Below are 21265 nucleotides of genomic sequence, written 5' to 3'. Positions count from 1 at the left end.
TTCCTGTCCATTTGCTCAGGTCGCGGGAACGGGGCCTTCATTAATAATTACTGCTGGAGAAGCTTGGAGTGTGCCCATGGCAGGACCCAGGGAAGCTATGTGACCTCTCCCCTCCTGGTTTTAGTTTGCTGTCCAACAGGGCGGCACAATGAAGCAATAAGTAGAGTCTAAAGAAACAAACAGAAACATATGAACGGGATCATTGTTTTTAATAGAGAATCATTGCGCGAATGAAGGTGTATTCTGCAGTATAATTTCTTGGTTGACCATTGAGAGGCAGTCTTCTGAGGCATAGCCAAGTATAAACCGACATTAACATGGACGTTTCTGGGGGGGGTTGAAGGATTAGCAGATGGTCCAAGACAACAGGAGACAAACCTTCAAAAATAAGTTCAGAATTTGGTGACGGCACAAGCAATCTTCTCCAAGGCAGAGCGAGCCTCTGAGGATGGGAAAGCCTGGATGGCCTCCATAGCCTTGTTACCATGGTAATGGCACAGGTCCTCCGCAGAGCTCACACCTTTCTCTGACTTGATTGTAGCCCACAGCTGTTGAGAGGAACACCGTACCATTAGTTTCTCCACTGGCCCCATGTATGTAAATGTACATATCTGTGTCACAGAAATGTAGCTTTTACAAGACCAGTAGTCTCTTGTGACAGGCTCGCCTGAAAACTGTTTCACAGTGAAAAGTTTAGTGTTATGCTTGTTGCTGGCATTTACGTGGGGATTGCATCACAACACAATTTGGGTGTTTTACAAATATACCCCAAAGGCTGGAGGCAACAGCCGCTTTGCCCGATGACCTATCCTGAATTATATATTATCATATATCTCAATTATATATCTCAAATGCAGAAAAAACGCATTTGTGTTTTCAGACAAACCAACAGGTTATTTGTTTGAAATTCGAGGGTGGATGCTTAAGTAGGTAATCCAAAACTTAATGCGACTTCAGGAGTTGTGCACTGCAGATTAAACCTTCACATGTTCTTCTAAAGGGCTGAACATGTCATGTTGGTAGGATGGTGGTTGGGTACAGACATGTCTGTGTAGATAAGTCTTCAAAAAGACAGAACGTCTACAGCTGAAGAGATGCAAACCTCCACTTAGTTCTACTGTAACCTGAAGTAAAAATCTGATGTTTATAAAACAGCTGATTCCTGATGTTCTCCAGATGGAAGGAAACGAGGCCAGTTTTTGCGAACCAGTTCTGTGAACCCCTTTTCTTTTGGACATGGTCCAGTAAGCTGACCTAAAACAATTCTGTATTTTTAGAGGCTCTCCAACAGGTTTCACTATTAATGATAGTTGATGAGTGTCACACAAGCCACAAATTTTGTCACAAAACAAAGTGCTTAAAAAAACACTTTTGTTTTGCACAGGCATGCCAGATACCATCGAAAAGTGTTTTGTGAAGAGTGTTTTCCGCCCTCTTGCCTTGATTCTGTCAGGACATCTTTTTGCTAAAGGCATTTTATCCTAATGAATTCTGGGAGTGAAAACCCCTGTGGGCCTCCTCTCAAAAACAGCACAGAGAGCATTGCTACGCTACGTTAATGCGGCTGCACACTTTGGAAGCAGGGCCAAGATGCACTCTGAGACTCGACTGTCTATGGCCTCTACTTGGCATCACCTTGTCCGAAACCTTTTCTGCTAGTCTATAGGGAAAGGTCTATGACTTTAAATGATGTATAGCTGACACTATTAACAGTGTCATTTGAGTGTAGTGGACATTGATCTCCATTGGCAAACTAGTGGTGAAAAATTGACCTGAGAGGACAAGCCGTAACTACCCAGTGTTCTTACCTGACACTAATGATTTAAACCCACTGTTGACACACTATTTACCATGCATACCAGCTTAGCATTCACTTATCTTATAGTGACAATACAAAACACAGTATGGAGACACTGGGGATGGCGGAGGGTGGCAGCAATTGCACAAAATGCAGGTACATAGCAACACATGATGTGTGAGCATGTGTCTGGGTCTGTAAAGGCATGCAGTGTTCAAGTCCTCTGAAGGGGAAGGTCTGAACCTTCAATTAGCACACCTGCAGTGGACACATCAGCTGATGATGTATGGCCCGAGTGCAATGCCAACTAGCTCTCCCAATACAATACACAGAGCGGTCAACCACACAAAGTATCCCCATCAATACAGCCTGGAACACCCTTGTGAAAGGAAATCCTTTTTTGCATTTCCTGTATAAACACTGCTGCAACCAAGTCGTCATCTTCACACCTTGGCATAAACGACTCAATTAGTGGAATCAGCATGAAGACAAACACACTCAGGGGTTATCAGTTGTGCTGATTAATCCTCGGTCACCTGTTTATATTGAATCAACTTTCAATGACGATTACAGGGGTTTTCAGGGAGTTCATAGTATGTATAGTATGTATAGTATAGGGATTTATAACTGAAGGGGGAAAAACAGACTACTGTTTACAAATATATTCTTTATTGGCGAGTGAGGAATTCTAACCCTCCAGATGTATTACATGTTATTACAGCAATGTGGAGAAAGTTCAATACAGCCTCTGTAGTCACACATTATGCATTGTTAGCGTTATTAGCGTTAGCAGGCATATCGTCCCCATTTCATCTCTGACAACCAGATTTTTACCATGTTTCAAGACACGAAACATCTTTGGCAATAAAGAGTCGTTCAGCTTGGCCTTCCCGTATCCCCTCCCTCTGTCCTACTGAAGGAGATTCTCTCACAATGCCGCTGTCCCCGAGTCTCACTGTCTCCTCCACAAATAGGCCATGGTATCTTATCCCCCCTGATCTGGTTTCAGACGCGACCAGAGATCTACTTGCCCCCCACCCCCACTCACTCCACACACACCACGACTCGGGGTAGATCAGACCCCTCCCCTGTTGCCTCAGTCTCTTCTTGCACCCCAACATGTCCCTACCTTCTAGCTCTCTACAACTGACTTTGGAACCTTAACTTCCAAACTCACTATTGTTTACAGTGAATACACACACTCTCTAGACGATTCAAACCGCAAGCAACCTACCTCTGTGTTTTGTTCCAGTCACCCTTAATCCTTTATGAGATCAGTTGTTTTTGTTGTTGTAAAATACATGGTGTTTGCAAAGGAAGGGAATGTGTCTGACATCATCACATCACTGTTTCGTATTGCACTGTAATAGACTGTTGCATCTCACCTTGGTATAATCCACTCGTCTTCCAACAGTTCTTGCCTGGTGAAAGAGAGAAAATTAACAGAAACAGAAAGTCCATGGATGTAGCATTATTTCTCATTCAGTAGTTTCTTACTGATCCTCCTGGACTGCTGCTTAAATAAAACTGGGATGAAGGGGTGGACAATCCTGCTCTAAATCCTTTAGACACTACAGCAAGCTTTTCATCAACCACAGTTACTTCCATAGTGACATGAGGAGATTACAACAGACAAAAGCCCAGGTGACAGTTGTGAGACCGGCTTCTCTAGGCCAAAGTGTGCCAGATGAATTTCCCCCCCTCTCCACATTTTCTTTATAGTAAGGCACCCAAATATAGGTGTTTTAAGGAATTCTGTATTTCTCTCTTTCTATGACAAAAAATACCCATGAATTCCCAGAAAATGCATTCGACTGCTTTGGCTAACCTTTGAAGGTTTTTATCCAGGCGATTGTTCCTTAACCTAAAACCAGCAAAAGCTCCTTGTGTGTACATGGAGAAAGTAGTAGCTGACAGGAATGTTGTTGTTGCTGAGCCATGCAGACGCTGTAGCACTACAGTACCTGGTGCAACTGATTACGCCATTCCTCCTGTCCTACAATCTGCCGGTGGAACATCACGGGGGCAGAGGTCAAACTGAAGGCCACGGGGTCGCCTGCACTGCTCTTCAGGAACGGCAGCAGGTCAGAGTTCAGCTGAGGAGGACAAGACATTAATGAGAAAATATTATTTCTAGACACTACTGTAAATCTTAGTGTATTGGAAGCTCATATAGAAAATATCTTTCTATCATTAGTTGTATTAGTTATATTTACCTTGTGGCCCAGCGATAAGTGTTTGCCGTATTTAAAGGCAAGTCCCTGAGCCTCCTTATTGTGTTTGGCCAGCTCCATGGCTGCCTGGCAGCTCTTTGCCAGCAAGGCACCATGGGAAAGGAAAGCATGTTCCTCCCAGGTTGCCATTGTGATGTCATCTGTAAGACCATTTTCCTAAAAGAAGAAAAATTATAAAATAATTATTTGAAGAATTAAGTAAATCAATTACTGATTCAAGGGATTGTTTTTACCTAGAAAAAAATCAAAATACTTAGATATCGATATTTGATTGAATATAACTGGGAGTAAGGTGGCTGAGCGGTTAGGGAATCAGGCTAGTAATCAGAAGGTTGCCAGTTCGATTCCTGGCTGTGCCAACTGTGCCAAATGACGTTGTGTCCTTGGGCAAGGCACTTCACCCTACTTGCCTCGGGGGGAATGTCCCTGTACTTACTGTAAGTCGCTCTGGATAAGAGCGTCTGCTAAATGACTAATTGTAATTGTAATAACTTTTATTACAATGACAATAAACACGAGTTCCACCTCAGTACCACTGTCCATAAAAATGTGTGAATATATAACATTTGGGCTTGCCCTCGTAAATTTCCACTTCTGCAGAGACTGATGTGGTTAAAATATTAATTTAAGGGTGGGATTTTGCCTGTCCTGGTACATGTACTGCCCATAAGCATTGCTGTAGTGCTGCCACTGCAAAGCACTTTAAGTAAAGGCAATTCTGTCTCTTTGAGAAGAAGTGAAGCAAAAAACCCAGAGCCTGGCACTCACTTGGTAGTTAGCTTCCTTAGTTTCTACTCCAACATTTTACATATGTGGGTTTTTATTGGTTGTATCCTTGATAACCCAATGATTCTACAAGCTTGGTTGTGAAATGAGTTTCTGAAAACGAAACATTTTACATGAGAACAAATTTTCAGTTTGACTTCAAACTTTGACAGGACAGGTGTGACGAAACACGTTCCCAATCAGACTAGAAAAATTAAGCTTTACTGTCTGACAGTATGCTGTGTTTATTGTTACTCCTGGAGAACATTGTTAGGCCCAGCACACATCGGAACCCTTGGCAACACCCTAGGAGTGACACAGTTCTTCAGCATCAGCACACCCTCTCACCTACAATTTACTACTTTTAATACAATGTTGTCACAAGTAGTAATTAGTGTTGCGAGAGTAATTACAATTACATTTTAAAAAATGAGGATAATTTGTGAGGTAGTTACAACTGCTGCCTTACCTCTAAACCGTTGGAGTTCTCGTAGTAGATACCCTGCACCAAGTCTCCAATGGCACTGGAGATCAGCTCCACTACCTGGCAAAAACAGCAAGTTGTTGAATATGAACGTCATTTAATACTTTCACAAGGGTTTTGTTAAATAATTGCAAGTAACAAGCCCACCTCTATGAGGGGCTTATGCCTGTAAACTATCTCAGGTGCAACTTAAGCTAGTGAAACGTAAGTGTAGGTTGACAACAAGTGTTTCCTGTCAAGGACATTTAGAGAGACTCTAAAGGAAGCAACAGCTTGTCTGAAATAAGGGCACACTTTTCCACCTGAATGAAACGACAACGGAGGTCTGTGGGGGAGGGGAACCGTAAACTAACTTTACAGCTACAATAACATCGCCAATCTGTCTGGTCTGTCATGTGTCCCCAATTTTCCATATATATATATATATATATATATGGAAAATTATAAAACATGCAATTTCTTTACAAATGATTTCCTACAACATGGTCCACCGTTACTTTGAGTTTATCCAAGGATGTAATGTGTTCCTAAATGACCCCCTCCACCGGTTTTACAGTCAACAGGTCAGCTATCATTCTAAACCTCGACAAGTCAACGCCTGCGTAGACAGTTATCAAATCTTCAAGTAAGGCTGCTGTAAACTGACAGGCTCTTATTCCTCAACTCTGCCAGCTCGTTATCAGGCTGGATAGGTTTTCCTGCTGTTTTCATAAAGCATATCCAGACTGAGCTTTGTTAATTAGCCTCCTATTTATCACGACCTCCAGTTGAAACTGTATTATAAAGCTAGCCTGTATCAGGTGTCCAGTCTGAAGAGGCTGGAGGCAGATGGTGGGCCAAAGCAAGGAAATGTCATGAGGGCTGAAGGGGGTTAATGAGGCTTTGGAGCAAGAAATCGGACATCTGGTGGTCAAGCTCTTATTCCTAGTTTACTAACGACTTTGTTTGTACTTTTACCAAGGTGTGGATCAGCACAGAACAGCTAAACACAACCATATAGGAAATAATTTTAAAAAAGTAGCAAAACATCAGCAAATTGATCTGACAAAAACTAACAATCTTCTATTGTTATAATCTAAAATGATTTCCCCCATTTTAACAACTTTGATGTAAAACATAATTCCAACTGAGCCAGATATTAAACATTGTCAAACAGAAGATAAACATGCCAGGCAAAAACCAAACTACACAAAATACGTTTTTTTGCAGGTTTAGTACCATGTGTGGGTAAGTACTGTACAGTTTACAAGACTGCAGTTTCCCAGTCCCTCTTACAGGGGGCATGCATGTCTACATTTTATCAATTAGTTCTACCCCAATATTTCCCCAATTGCCGCTTGAGATATCATTCCCAATCTTAACTCAAACAAGATTTCAGTTGGCAGATCTGTTTTAACAGTCAATGCAAGAATGCACCAAAATGTGTGATACATTCAAGCACATCTGTGTATTTTGTTTGAGTTTGGTGACACGCCTACTGTCCCAAATTGACTCACTGTATCCTTTGGGCAGCCAAAACCATTGGCAAATATTTGGGAAACTTAACCCACGCAGAAGACTAAAAAGGACAATGTGCCTACAGTGTTACCAGATGTGCCATATTTGCTAGCCTGAAAAAAGAAAAAAAGGGGGAAGGGGGTCTTTTTTTGGAAAGTATCCGATGTTACAACCCCCACCTCCCCCCCTCTTCCATTCCCAAATCTAGCCGGATCATGTTTTGCCGACAGGTCTGTGAGGGAGGGAAACCGGAGGAGCGTTCAGAGATTACTTTACCGTTTATACAAGTACCACCAGCCTAGGATTCCTCTCACGGCCAGGACATATAATCCAGATCTATCACTCTTTTAAAGAAAAAAACTTGCTTTGGGTGCTTATAAACCCCAAAGTGCATCTACAGGTGATCCTGACATGACCCGTACATATGAACACTCACTAATCAGGAAAAAGATTAAACAGACAGGTTTGGCACTCATTTGCCTTCTTAAAAAGATGAACATGTTTTCGTCGTCCAAAGAGATGTACACTTTTGCCAACAAACAGTACAGTCTATTGAATTAGGAATATTTCTCTGTCCAATATGGAGAGGGGAGACTTCACACATTGTAGGAAATCAGTTAAGGTTAAGAAAACAACATGGATGACTTATCCATAAAATCTGCATAGTAGTTGAGTAGAGACTAATGAGTTATTTTTAACCCATACATTTTTAACCAGAAGGGGGAGCACTTAAATATTGTAGAAAATAAAGGTTTCCTTCTTTAGACCATGTACACATAAGTCGACACATTACAAGATATTCTCTCACCGATATATGTTTATTATAAAGATATTGTCCATATAATCAATGCGATAGGAAATATGTTTCAGGTTCTATCTAGCTAAAAATGGATACTGAAAGGAACTGAAACATAGGTGGCAATGATTGACAAAGACCAAACTTTGAATTATAATATATCTGATACCTTTTAGGCTTGCATGTGTAATCAAACACACTTTCTAGTATTATTTTATTGGTTCCTTCCCAGCTTTGGTAATCATGTCTAACCTTCTTCCTTTAATCTCTAACACCTGGTTGCAACAACTCTCCAAATATTCTTCTTTCACATTTTTGGAAAAAGGGAAATCTCTATTATGCTTGTCACTTACATCATAGACCACTGACTTATCACATGAACATTTGACTAAGCACAACACCATCCAAGAGCAAGTTGGAGGATGGTGGTGGTAGTTGTGGTGGTGGGGGGATGATCATGAAGCATAAGAAAATTGAGTTATTTTAATCCACTCAGGCAGCCACATTCTGACAGTCGAGCGTGGTGACAGATTCTGTCAGCAAAGGGTTGCCGGCGCATGCGGAAGATATGATCTGTGGTGTGCATCTGTGCTCCACACATCATCACACAGACACAAAGACACACACACATAACTTAAAGTCTGATTTTCCCAAAGTAGAACTTATGCATGTGTTCAGGGAAATAAAGCTACATAAAAACAAGAAAGACTGCCTTGTCTGTGTGTAGTACGGGACTCTCAACAGTGACTGTGTGTGTACACGTGTTTGTCTGCTTGCACACTAAATAGCAGCCTGAGTGAGAGAATAGATTTGTTGATTCAATCAATCAACTTGGGCCAAACTGACACAGATACTCTAGTGCTCATTTAGTGCTGTTAGAATTTGTCCGTCATAACTATTAGTGATCTCATCAATATCCTGAGGGCTATTATGAGCCCACAATAATGTCAGGCAACACGATCATCATGTATCAACACAGGTGGTGGAGTCTGGGTGGGAACCACTGCAGTGAAACATCATACCTTTGTATTGTTTAGTTGGGCCAGTCCAGTGCAAGCATTAGCTAGCAAGAAGTCTCCACTCAACACTGCCATCTTGTTTCCAAACTGCATGTCCTTCAGAGGGCCATCTGAATTGGTCCACTCTTTGAGGTCAACGATCCCACGATGCACCAGGAAAGCGGTGTGGATGAGTTCTGTGATTTCAGCTAAGTTCCTCTGGCTGCAAGGAAAACAGAGTGCCATTAAATACTGTTTTTATATAACCTTACTTGGATCTGATATTCACTGTATAATCATATCTGAATTATATGATATGAAGATTTTACGATTAAAAGATTTACTGATTTAAAAAAAAAAAACGTCTTTCCAAAATGAAGCCCAATTGAATGTACCCCATGTGTCGATCTTGGAAATATCCTAACTTGAAATGTAAAAAATAAAGGCAAAAATTGTTTGGTATTATTGATGAAATAATGTGAGCCATCCACCGGCCTCTGCCAGGAGCAGGAAATAACAGCTACCTTGATTATCACCGAAAGAACTGGAAAGTGGCCTCTGAATGGAGCCTATTAATGCAGCCTTAGAGAGGATATAATCAAATGTTGATTCAGTCATTGCTAGGGGGATAATTAGGTCCCACTCCATATGGGCCGAGGCTGCCACAGCAAGACTGGGGGATCCATCCAGACAGGGAGGGTGCACTGATGGCCACTTACAGCCATCTTTCACGGGGTGTATGAAAATGTCCTGATGAGATATTTCAATAACAGTCGCCCATCTCTATACACATGTGTCTGGCAAGCAGGTAATTGCGTGTTCGATGGTGGCGGTAATGTCATCAATTTCTCCTCTCAATCACATCCATTGTCCCCCCCAGGGCTTCTTTGAGGAGTTGATTCTACCCTTTGTGAACAAAGCCACAATTGCGCTTGCTGAACTGAGCCCTGACAGATTCAGAAGGAATAGACTACTAGACCTTTAAACAAACTTTAAGTTCATCTACAGTAACTCTTGAGTCACACTTTGTTGATAACTGAACTATATGCATGTGTGTATGCCCAGAGTCTATGATCATTCATTCAAAACCTGTCCTTTGTCATGATCGTCATGGACATACAAATCCATGTCTGTAACTCCATTAATGTAGCTTTAATACAAAACGGGAAGTTGAATTTGAGACCTCTTGATCTGCAGTATCAATCGGCTCCACCACTAAGCTATGCCCATCCCAAATTTGCAAGCCAAAACATTCTTCTTTGGTCAGTGTCCATGCCATGTGGCTCCTAGTTCACATACAGAACTGGGGGCATGTGGCACCAGAGGGTGAACACTTCAACCTAACTCAACCATGGGGACCAGCACAGGGGGCCTGGTGGGCAGGTGCCAGGCTAATCACTGGCTGATGACAACGCTTGATCTAAACTTTAAGAGGGATGGATGGAAAAATGCATGAGGAAAGATTGATGAATGATTGATGAATTATGGATTGATGGGTGGATTGATGATTGTGGGTGTGAAGGATGGAGAGATGGATGGGTGTATTAATGAGGAAGTGTACGCATGAATGGGGAATGAGTAGGTCATGATGAGGAGGTAACAGATAGCACCAAGCTTGGACGTTTGGTTTTATAAAGACACTGTGACTAAAGACTCAATCGAGCCTCAGACCTCAGAGCAAAACTATGTTAACAATTTGTTGTAACTGACACCACAGAAGGACCACTCAAATGATGCCGTAAATATCTTTGATAATCTGATTTCACATTTACATTTATTCATTTGGCAGACGCTCTGATCCAGAGCGACTTACAGTAAGTACAGGGACATTCCCCCCGGGGCAAGTAGGGTGAAGTGCCTTGCCCAAGGACACAACGTCATTTTAAACGGCCGGGAATCGAACTGGCAACCTTCAGATTACTAGCCCGATTCCCTAACCGCTCAGCCACCTGACTCAAAAGTAACATTCTCAAAATGTTACTTTTGACAGTCAGTCATTCAATCTTAATCAACCTCCTTACAGAAGCTCCACAGTCTAGCCATGGCTGTGCATCGCTGTCTAGTCACAGGTTTACATTCTATTCAATTAAGGGGAGACACTGTTAAGCTGTGTGCTGCTGCAGCATTGAGAGCTACAGAAAGGCTTGAACACGTTCACTGATGGGTCAAGGCTGATGGGACGAGGCCAGAAGGGTCAACACTAAGTGTCAAAAAGATGATTCATGTTCAACTAACAAAAAATACTTCCGGATATTCAGCTGAAAGGAACAATATCATCATAGCAAACATACGATTAATTACAACGTGTCAATAAATGAAGGTGGAACATTTCTAACATTACAGTTATTAGTCAGCCAAGGTAAAAAATGAAATACAAAGATTTAACTGAAGAGCTCTACCAAACAATGCACAGAAACAGACAAATAACACTGTTGGTACCAGGAGTAATTTTGCCAGACAATTTGTCATTTCAAACCGCTTCCTCCTTTAAAAGCCCTGTAGAATTCTTGCTACCCCACCCCCAAACCCCCAACCCCCCCTTTCACCCAGCACAGTTGATAGCAGCGGTGGAGCCTGGGGAGGAAAAAAGGGGAGAAGGGGGCTTGTATATAAATAGCTTTGGTGCCTGGTTGCATAGCAACTGATGCCATCTTGCTGAGGTGTTCCGCCCCCTACCACGCCCCTTGTCCTGAGTGTTCTGTTCCATTTTCCTCCTACCACAAGGTCCGCATTACAGTGAAATAAAGCTTGGGATTTGTGTGTGCATGTGGCCATACAAAGCAGCGAAGTAGCTTGTCAATCTATCAGGTCACATAAAGCACAGGTGCAGTCAGTGTTGGGTGCCTGTCCTTTGGGCTCACCAGACTCCCTGTTGACCGCTAATCGCATGGCTATAGCAACGTGTAATCACGGGACTGGGTTGTGTGATCAACTTTCCCAAATCACCTCTACAAGGATCACACATCAGGTTGTTCCTCTGTCTATACAGGCCTCTCTACCCCCCCCCCCCCCCCCCTCTCTCTCTCTCTCTCATGTTCAGTGTCCCAGCGAGCCATCAGCAGCCAGCACCTGAGTGAGAGACGTTTTACAAATGCTGCCTGTCGGAAGGGAGGAGAACATCCCGCTGGAGGTATCAATCAGCCCCCCCATCAGAGCACTAGCCCAGGCGCTAATGAGCCAGGGCGTGACATGAGGGGGCAGGCACAGAAAGAGAGAGAGAGCCAGAGAGAGGGAAAGAGATGAACAGACATAGAAAGACAGACAAAGGAGAAAGGGATAGATAGAGGAGAGTGATAAATATATATATAAATATATTTAAAAAAAGAGTGCAAGTGAGGTGATCCAGCTGGGATTTCTGTTCAGTCAAGAAATACAGCCCTGGCCACATCACAGCACAGGTAAGACATTTACAAAACCCTGCTGCAAGTGTTGAGTAGAACTACCCTGATAGAAAACATATTGGATCACATATTAAATCCATTTGGAGGACATACACAACTTCATGCTAAATAAGACATGTCTATTTAGCAGACATGTCCATAAGACATGCCCATACTGGGTATATGTGGTATGTGCCTTGCCCAAGAAAAGCTCCATTCAGACGGTCGGTGCACTACCATGCCAAACACAACAGGCACTTCTGGTAAGCACTTGGCCTGGCTACAGTATCAGTCTAGCAGGAAAATCCCTGTTCTGTGGTCATCATCTATGAGAATGCATTGTGCGATTGTGTGCATGCTTGGGCGCTAAGCAAGGCCCATGCATGGCTCAGGCTTAAGGTAATGATATGTAAATGAGTCACCTGCTTTCGATAACCTCTTGTTTGATCCTGATATCCAACACATGTTCACTCAATAACCGTGGATTGACATGGTGATGAAGAGGTTTATTTACAGGAACTGATATGGATCATAACCACAGAGAGGAGGATACGATTACCTGTCGTGCGTGTTTCATTTCACCATTTATTTCCAGCAATGACAAGACAGGGACAAAACGAGGGTTTCCTGTGTGGACAGTGGGCTCTGCCACCTAGAACACTGCAGTATGATGGATACACAGCTGGATAGATGTTCATACTTCAAGGGTCAACGGAGGTGCACTGATTTCATTCAATGATAACTGAAGAAGTCAGGTGACTGAGTGGTGGCTGAGTGGTTAGGGAATCGGGCTAGTAATCTGAAGGTTGTTGGTTCGGTTGTTGGTTCGATTCCCAGCTGTGTCAAATGACGTTGTGTCCTTGGGCAAGGCACTCCAACCTACTTGCCTCGGGGAGAATGCCCCTGTACTTACTGTAAGTCGCTCTGGATAAGAGCGTCTGCTAAATGAATAAATGTAGTTGAAGTAGTTGAGGAGTTCTGTATTGAGCAGTGAATTTTTCTGAATTTGGCCAACTTCCTGATGTACAGTAAAGTTATGTTCAAACCGAACACTAACATTTCCGCTTGGTGAACTGAGGGGTCTTGCTGATGCCACTACAAAACAGCTCTTCTGATCTTCTTTGCGATGTATGTCAATCGCAGCATGTGCAGAGAAGCAAAAACAACTTGGGTTGAGCCCATCTTCTTAGTGCACAAGTCTCCACTTCCTTCACCAATATCTATGTTCCAAATCAAACATCCAAACAGGCCGAAGGTGGTACCTTTCCCTGGTTGTAGGTCCAACTGAGCACATCAATCAAACGGAGACGTAATAGAAAAAGAAGGTACATGGATGGGGTATCTGGGGTAGATGTGTTTACCTGGGGTGGGTGGATGTTTACCTGGGGTAGATGTGTGTTTATCTGAGGTAGATGTTAGTATACCTGGGATAGATGTGTCAGATGTGCGTTTACCTGGGGTAGATCCCACTGACCATGTCCTGGGCCAAAAGATCAGAGGACTGGTGACACGGACCTGCAGCTTTGGATAGGAGAAGGACCACCAGCCCTCTCATCTGAAGGTTGTTTCTGCTGTCATATACAAAGCCCCTGGGAGGGAGAAAAGGGAGGGAGGTGACAGATCAGCATTGCCATAGAAGATGTTGCAGGAAACATAAAAAGTTATCTTTACACAAATGTTCTGATATAGATTGTGAGATCTCCCCACTGACACAGATGCCACCACTATATCACTTCAATAATTTTTCTGTTTCAACCAGAAAACCCTAATGTATATAAACTGATGATCCATAACTATGGCATCCACGTTTAACATTCAGAATGTTCATTTCCCATGATAGCATTTGCATCGTTGCCCGGAATTATCTGACAATGAAGGGAATTAATTGTGATCTTGAAAGGCAGTTCCCTTCATGAGTGTGTTGACCTTTGTCTGTGAGTCACTCCCATGAAGCAGCAATTAGCCATTTTGTTTGCTGAACGTCAGTGTGAGAGAGGAATAAAAGAATGTTTGGGATTTGACAAAGAGAGAGAGAGAGACGCACACAGAGAAGGAGAAATTGAGAGAGGTGCACACCCTCTCTCACACACAAGCATGCACACACATTACCTTATTAGCATAGTGTCTCTCACATTTTAAGCAATAGAATGCAGCCAACAAGTCCTTTTTTCCTTATCTTAAATAAAAGCAGACAGCTTAGACATTTGAAATAATTTGAGAAGTGCCGTATTGATCAACTAAAGCAAACCAGCAAGGTATGTGTGGAGACACACACATACACACACACAGTCTGCGGCTGTGGAGTTGCTGCTGCTGCATGTGGAGATTAAATATCTGGCCTCCCCTGGGAGCGGTTAGACAGAGCACCTCTAATCCTGTCCCTAGGGACCCCCCCGCTGCCATGAATCACACTCTCGTTAGTGGGCCGTAGCAGACGTGTGGCTACGCCCATCCTCCGCTCCTGCCCAGACACACCGGCCTCCGCAAGACACCATCCCCACCACCACACACACACACACACCCCCATCTACCCCTCCCCTTGACCCAGCCCTGCACCACATGAAGGGGGAGGGGTGGTGAACGGAGACACAGAGAAAGAGGTAGACATAGAGAGAGCGAGAGAGAGAGCGAGAGAGAGAGCGAGAGAGAGAGTAGAAAGAAAAATACAGGAGGCGAAAAAAGAAGGCAGGGAGGAAAAAGAGAGATACAGGCGGGGGAGGAAAGAAGCTGCTCGACCAGAGTGAGCAGCATATTGGGGATGAGACTTGCTGAGGATAGGAGATGCGGTGGGATATAAACTGATAACAAACAATCATACAAAAATGCCTTTAGTGATGTACCTGTGTGAGCCTCTGTCCTTTTATTGGTTATTATTTATTTATTCTATAATGAACCTTATTCAAATATGTCTCAATATATCCATCCATCGGTCATATCATACACAGCACATTGTTATGGGTGGGTATTAAGATTTTTCCCTCACATCTTTCTGATGTTACTTTTCGCTTCCACAACGATGGGTAAAATAAGCTTCACAGCTTCACTACAATTAAAACATGTGAGAGACAGCTTGTTTATCTGGCAATTGTCACTCTGCAGCATTTGAGATGACAATTATGGAAAACCACAAAGTCAATCAGAACACTTGTATAGGCTACAGCCCAACTACCTCAATAATGGCCCGCAATAAATAAAAAAAGAAGCTGCAAAGGGAGAGGCCTATCTACGACTCAAAGATGGCACATGATTAATTTTATGCCAGTCTGCACATGACGGTGCATCAATCAATCAAAACCACCCTCCTGCAAAGGGGTGTGGCAAGGGTGAATACCAGGCTGAGAGACGCTCCACATTCAGAACACTACTGGAGAACTGTGGAGCTGGCTGAGCATCACATTGATGCAGTCATGCTCACGCCTGCTGAACAATTCATTGAAAACATAGAAGTCGTCCACATATGGTTATAATGCACTTGGGGTTATAATGGACTGTTTTCAGCATCACAGCAGTTTTCCAATGGCCATCCCCTCAAGGCTAACTCAAGTTCATTGTTACTGTGACTTTAAGGTTTTACATCTATGGCCCCAGCAGGGCTCGACAATAACCATGGCCCGATGGCCCGGGGCCAGTAAAAAGTAACGTCGGGACAGTTAAACTAGCAACTCACTGGCCCGATTGGGCCACTGCAACTTTTACAAAGCAAAAAATTTGCTTTGTAAAAGTTAACATCCTTCATATGTTTTGCTATCTGCTAAATGCATAAATAACTTTGCAGCTTGTGGGGCGCACAGTTAACAAATCAAGAGTTGAGTAGTGAGTGACGAGTGGTTGTGAAATTGTATTCAATGTAGATGCCCATCGTGTTATTGCACGACTTATAACAACGGCATATCACGTAATTAAGACGGGCCAACCGTTCACCTCGTTCCTCCAGGCTATTGAACTGCAGCAGAAGTCCACTTGGGTACTTAGTATCATACTGATGAAATGCTATGGAAGCTTTTATATATTAGCATTGAGGGACCAGAGGTTTCAGTTTCAGCCAGACAAAGTTGTGAAGAGATGGCTGTCAGCAGGGAAGAGAGCACGTCATGTTTGAGGTTACAAGTCAATTGTTTTGCTGACTATTACCTTTTAATTGTTTATCACTATAAATGTGATTTCATTTCTGTTCTTTTTTTATCCAGGATGTGTTTAAATGGTTAAACATGTTAACAGAACACAACTTATAATTCTTTGGTTTTGTTGTAACAATGATAAATTACAACTTTTGGAGGGGGGGCCAGTAAAAATTGTCTTGAGGCCAGTAAGTTTCAAACCGGGCCAGTGACAATTTTTTTTAATGTTGAGCCTTGCCCAGTAATCACACTTTGCCTTCTGACCTCAACTGAAGCATTGTGCAGCTTCCATATCATTGTCTACCATGTATGCACCCATAACCACTGGTTGACGATTAAAATACAGGTTAGATCAAGTCAGCTGTGTTTTACTGTAGCTAAACAACTTCACTATTCTATTTTAGTAAACCTCAAGCATTTTATTTTCACAATCAAGCTACAGTCAAGCAAAGCTATCGAGACTATGGAATTTTGTATGATTTGGTTTTAAATCAAATTGTGGAAAAAAAGAAGAGAACAATAAAAAAAATAAACATTTGAAAACAAGTGAAAAGTCAAACTGTCTGTCAAGGTCTTCCCTTGAAGTTCCTCTGCTGTCTTCCTCTCTCTGTGTAACTCCAGACTTTGGGGCAAAGTTAGCTGAGCTGCAGTTTTTAAGAATGAAGGGAAAGTAAAAACCGAAACACAACTCCACGAGGGTCTGCCTGTCTGCTATTGTGGATATTTTTATCCGCTTTGCGTCTTGGACAGAGACACAGGGGGAAATACGAACCACCCAACCCAAGCTGACAGTGAGGAGTCAGACTGTCAGAGGTCTACTTCACCCCCTGTGCTACAACACCCAAATGGATTGTCATATCAGATTTAGGTGTATAGGTTATTACACCCTTGGGCTACTGTTTCCAACACACTCATCTGCATGGCAAGGATCGGGTTCTAGCACACTCTTTATCATTCCCTGTCCCTTTCACGCTTTTCTTGTAAAAAAGTCATCCATCCCCATTGCAGAGATGGCACCAGAGGAAAAATGGCACTCTCTTCACTTGTCTGAGAAGCCATGCATCACATACTGACAATGAGTACTTTATTGATCCCCAAGGGGAAATTCTGGAAATTATTTATAAATAGCCATTCACATGTGAATAGCTAAATGCATTAAGTAGTACCCTAGTAAAAACTACCCTAGTAGGCTCTTTTTCTTTTGATTGACTGATAACTGCTGTTTTTCTGTAGTATTGTTTGTTACTTAGCAAACTTTTTAAGTCATGGGGAGCGACATTTGAGGAAAACATTGTCTTGATTTGAATTGGTAAAATCACAAGACGGTGAGCTGATGGGGCACCCTGGAAGCTAACAGGATCAGTGTGCATACCATGTAGATTAGGCCTAGGTTCGAATCCGGCCTTGGCCCTTTGCTGCATGTCTTCCCCTCTCTGTCTCTCTCCTTGCCTTTCCTGTCACACTTCCCTGGCCAATTAAGCATAAAAATGCCAACAAATCTGTAAAAATACAAAAGATTGTGAGGTGATCTCTGCTCTGAGTCAGAAGTGCTGTTTGCCAGCATTACAGATAGATGAGTATTTGGGGCAGGTGAGACCTCTTACGCAAAACACAAACATTGTCCTGAGAAAGAAAGTAATTAATAAAAGTGCCCTAACAAGGAATGCATACATTTTACTAAGTGTCCATTGCCTTAAAATGGCTTTACAAGACTTTACATACTCCACAGTTGTAACTGGACTATATGTTGATATACATACATACAACATTTATTTTGTTTATACGATAACATATATACATTCAACGTTTCATATAGGAAACAATTTGTTCCGAAATGCGTCAATCATAACCATCATTTCCATGGGGTAAGATTAATTATGCACAATAATAAGGATGAACATGGTTTGCCACTGTATCACTGTATGGGCAGCCCCAAAGTCCTCAGCAAATAAGACTAGTCTGTGCTGCCTTCTTCTGTGGAGGCTTAACTACAAAATTAACAACTAGGCCTGTATTAAAAAAGCCCAAAACTTTGAACTAGGCCTCAGTAAAACAATTTTTGTTTGTTTCGTTTATACCTGTATTAAGTTGTATCAGGTCTTATTGCAACATTACTCCCCCTTTGTTTCGGACCAAAGTCCGTTTTAATAATGATGTGACATGTTTGTACAATGCACTTCTCCATCCAGCCATTGTCATAAACTTCCAGGACAACCATCCATTAGTTGAATACCATCATAGGTAGACATGACAACCTGGAAGTGTCAATACTGTCGCTGCATATTAAACTAGCCTATGTTTGTTATTGAGAAAAGATACTTCATTAACGTTTTTTGTTATAAAGTGAATGGATGATGAGAGAAGAATTACCTTGCAGTATTGAGCAACGGGTGTTTTGTTCCAACCAGTTTTCTCACGTGCATTGCTACATTGCTCAGTTCATCACTCAGCAAGCAGCGGAGACTCATGAATGAAGTCGGATAGCCCACGATTTTTTCTGCGTCCGAAACCACTTTATTCCAATTCGAAGGCGATGTGTTGGAGAAAAGGCTAATGTTCCTCTTTCCATGTTGACTCAACGCATTGCACGCGAGTCGAAAAAAAACTGTCATTGACTGCCTGTTGATCATTCTGGACTTATGTTCAGATCAGATCAGTTTTATCTTAGTGAGAAGAGTTAAGGTCCTGGCTAATGTACGATGGTCAATATATCTGTTTAAGGCGTAAATGATGAGATACAACTAAAGTTGCAAATACATGACATTGGAAAACAATTGTTTCGATATGTTAGCTAAATACAATTCTCCCTTTCATATTTAGAGTACAGTAACATGTCAGAATCGGCAAGCAAGCTTCTAGCTAATGTTAGCTAGAGTAGAAAGTTGTCATCCCACAATGTCATGTTGAATAAAATCCATATACATTTCTGTTCGTAAAGAGTCGTGCAGCGTAAGTACTCTAGCATCTACCGAGTCATTATTCCTATTAATTTGACATTCGGCCAGGATATGTAGCTAACTAACAAATGCAATTCCGTAACACACGACCTGGCCCGGCTACAGTTCAGGAGGCTGCCATCTTGTTTGGTCGTTTTACGTTATACCGCAAATCAGAGACCCGAGTCGTAAAATATAAACGCAATGGTTGGGAGAGACAGACCTCAGATTTTTAAATACGGCCTACTTACTATGTGTTGGAATTGTACTTCTTTTAGAATGCACTGCTGTAAATATATTTATAACAAAAATGCAAAATTCAGGGTTTGCCATATGTTTTCAGTCGTTTTCCCCCCAAAATGCTATTGATTTCAAGAAACAGGATAGTACCAGTGAAAACTAATTCCTGAACCACTTCTTCATCCAACTGGGACAACGAAAAGCAAACGACTTGATGGTGCAGGTGAGCAAGATATGTCAATTGAGAAGAATGTTTAAGAATTTACTTACACTTTATTTCTAAATAGTAGGAAATTATCTGGTGAGCTCTGTTGGTGAGCCCAGGTGTTGACCTTTGACCATACTCAAAACAAGTGAAGTAAGAACTAATGGCCAACAACATGAATTCCCTAGCTTTTAGTAAACAGGTCTTTATGTGGAGCTGTGTGGTGCTGTTTAGCCAAAAGCTGGCTTTGAGATTTATTATTTATATTTGCAACTGTAAAGAGACTAATAAGAGTGAAATAGGCTTCAAAACAACACCCTGATGTGTCCCATCTCTGTTATATGAAGTCAGGAAGTTCAATTTCAAGTCTTATAAGTTATCAAATAAAGAAATAGATATTGGCCTCTTTTCTCCAGTAACTGTAACTGTTCAGAGTTGTACATTAGAGTACTTGGCATCTCTAATGTTTCACTTTAATGTAATACTATCCTTGTAACAATGTAGCTGCTTCTCATGCAATGATACTGAGCTGCACACAGCTGTTTGTGCATTCTGCAACAATGCTTTCATTGATACAAACTCCAACTGTTTATAATTGCTCTGGATAAGAGCGTCTGCTAAATGACTAAATATAAATGTAATAATTGGGTGCAGGCAAGATCTTTCAAGGACAGTTGTCTGAACAGAAGAGTCTCCTTGCAGTTGTATCGTTTTAATAAACAGAGATACATTTTTATCTTTGTTTATTAGGTAGTTCTGACCTAATAAAGGTAGGAGGTAATTCAGTGTTTAAATTCTGAGCTTTGCATGGGATTATCTTGAGCTCCGCACACAGGCTATCCCTTAGAAGGAGGAGAAACCTTTAATTGTCATGCATTGTGACACACATGTGCAGTGAGCAACAACACTAACAAACATTAACACATGCTTAAGTGTCCCCAATAAAGATTTTCCTCTGCATTTTCCCATCCTGTTGTCCTTCCTCTGAGGGCAGCCAGGAGCAGTGATCAACCACATCAACGCGAGAGCCAAGTTCAAGTGCTCACTTCATGCCTGGCCAGGTACATGGGCAGGAGCACAATGTGTTCGGCAAGTTTTTATTGCGCTTCTTTTTTGCGGCGGAAACCTTAGTGAGCATGGGAAGAACATGCAACTCCACACAGAAAGGCCTGGGTGACAGCCCAGACAAAAATGACAACCCCTGGGTGCCTCAAGTGGGAATCGAACCCCTGATCTTGCTGTGAGGTGACAGTGCAAGGTATTATTGCCACTATGGTGTGAAAATCTGATGAGGTTTTCACAATCTACTGAATTCAGGAAACCTGTTGTCTGACTTTTCCCAACCATCATAAACTGCAAAACTGTTGGGAGAACTGGTTTGCCTTAATCATGGTGAGTGGATTACATACTACAGTATCTGGGGCTTTTCAGTTTTGAAGATGATCTCACAAAGCTTTCATTTCACTCTGACAAACACGCTTCAGAGAATGCCAATCCCTATAGTTTACTGATGGGCATATTGATGGACATCTAGTTGATGGACAAGTGACTGATGGACCAACAGAATAAGCTACATAGGGTTTGGCTGATCTGGTTTGTTAGCATGGAGGGAAACTGAGCGGACGTGAACATAAGAAATAGCCCACCTCTGATCGGGGCGTCATATAATGTTACATGTGACGCCCCTCCCCCTGTCTGGGTTTTTCACTCAACCGCTCATTCGACTCAGAGAGGCGTCTCACAACTCTAGCACAAGCTGTGGAAAATAGAGGCAGAACGCAGAAGATGGCTGACTTAACTGGGCACCTAAAGCC

The 21265-nt window shown here is 42.2% G+C and overlaps 1 protein-coding gene across 1 annotated transcript; it reads right to left on the bottom strand.

Annotated features, from left to right (window-relative positions):
* Nucleotides 1-200: 200 nt before the first annotated feature.
* On the bottom strand, nt 201-19128 carry pdss2 (prenyl (decaprenyl) diphosphate synthase, subunit 2). Its single transcript, XM_067243512.1, has 8 exons — nt 18441-19128; nt 13407-13541; nt 8597-8795; nt 5267-5341; nt 4015-4188; nt 3763-3894; nt 3184-3219; nt 201-548 (listed from the first exon to the last, which is right to left on the bottom strand). Exons 1-8 carry the CDS (start codon nt 18698-18700, stop codon nt 393-395), a joined length of 1167 nt encoding a protein of 388 aa, XP_067099613.1. The 5' UTR covers nt 18701-19128; the 3' UTR covers nt 201-392.
* Between the last annotated feature and the right edge of the window lie 2137 nt (nt 19129-21265).

Source organism: Osmerus mordax, chromosome 9, assembly GCF_038355195.1.
Source record: "Osmerus mordax isolate fOsmMor3 chromosome 9, fOsmMor3.pri, whole genome shotgun sequence".
NCBI lineage: Eukaryota > Metazoa > Chordata > Actinopteri > Osmeriformes > Osmeridae > Osmerus > Osmerus mordax.
This window is presented reverse-complemented; position numbering and strand designations above follow the sequence as displayed.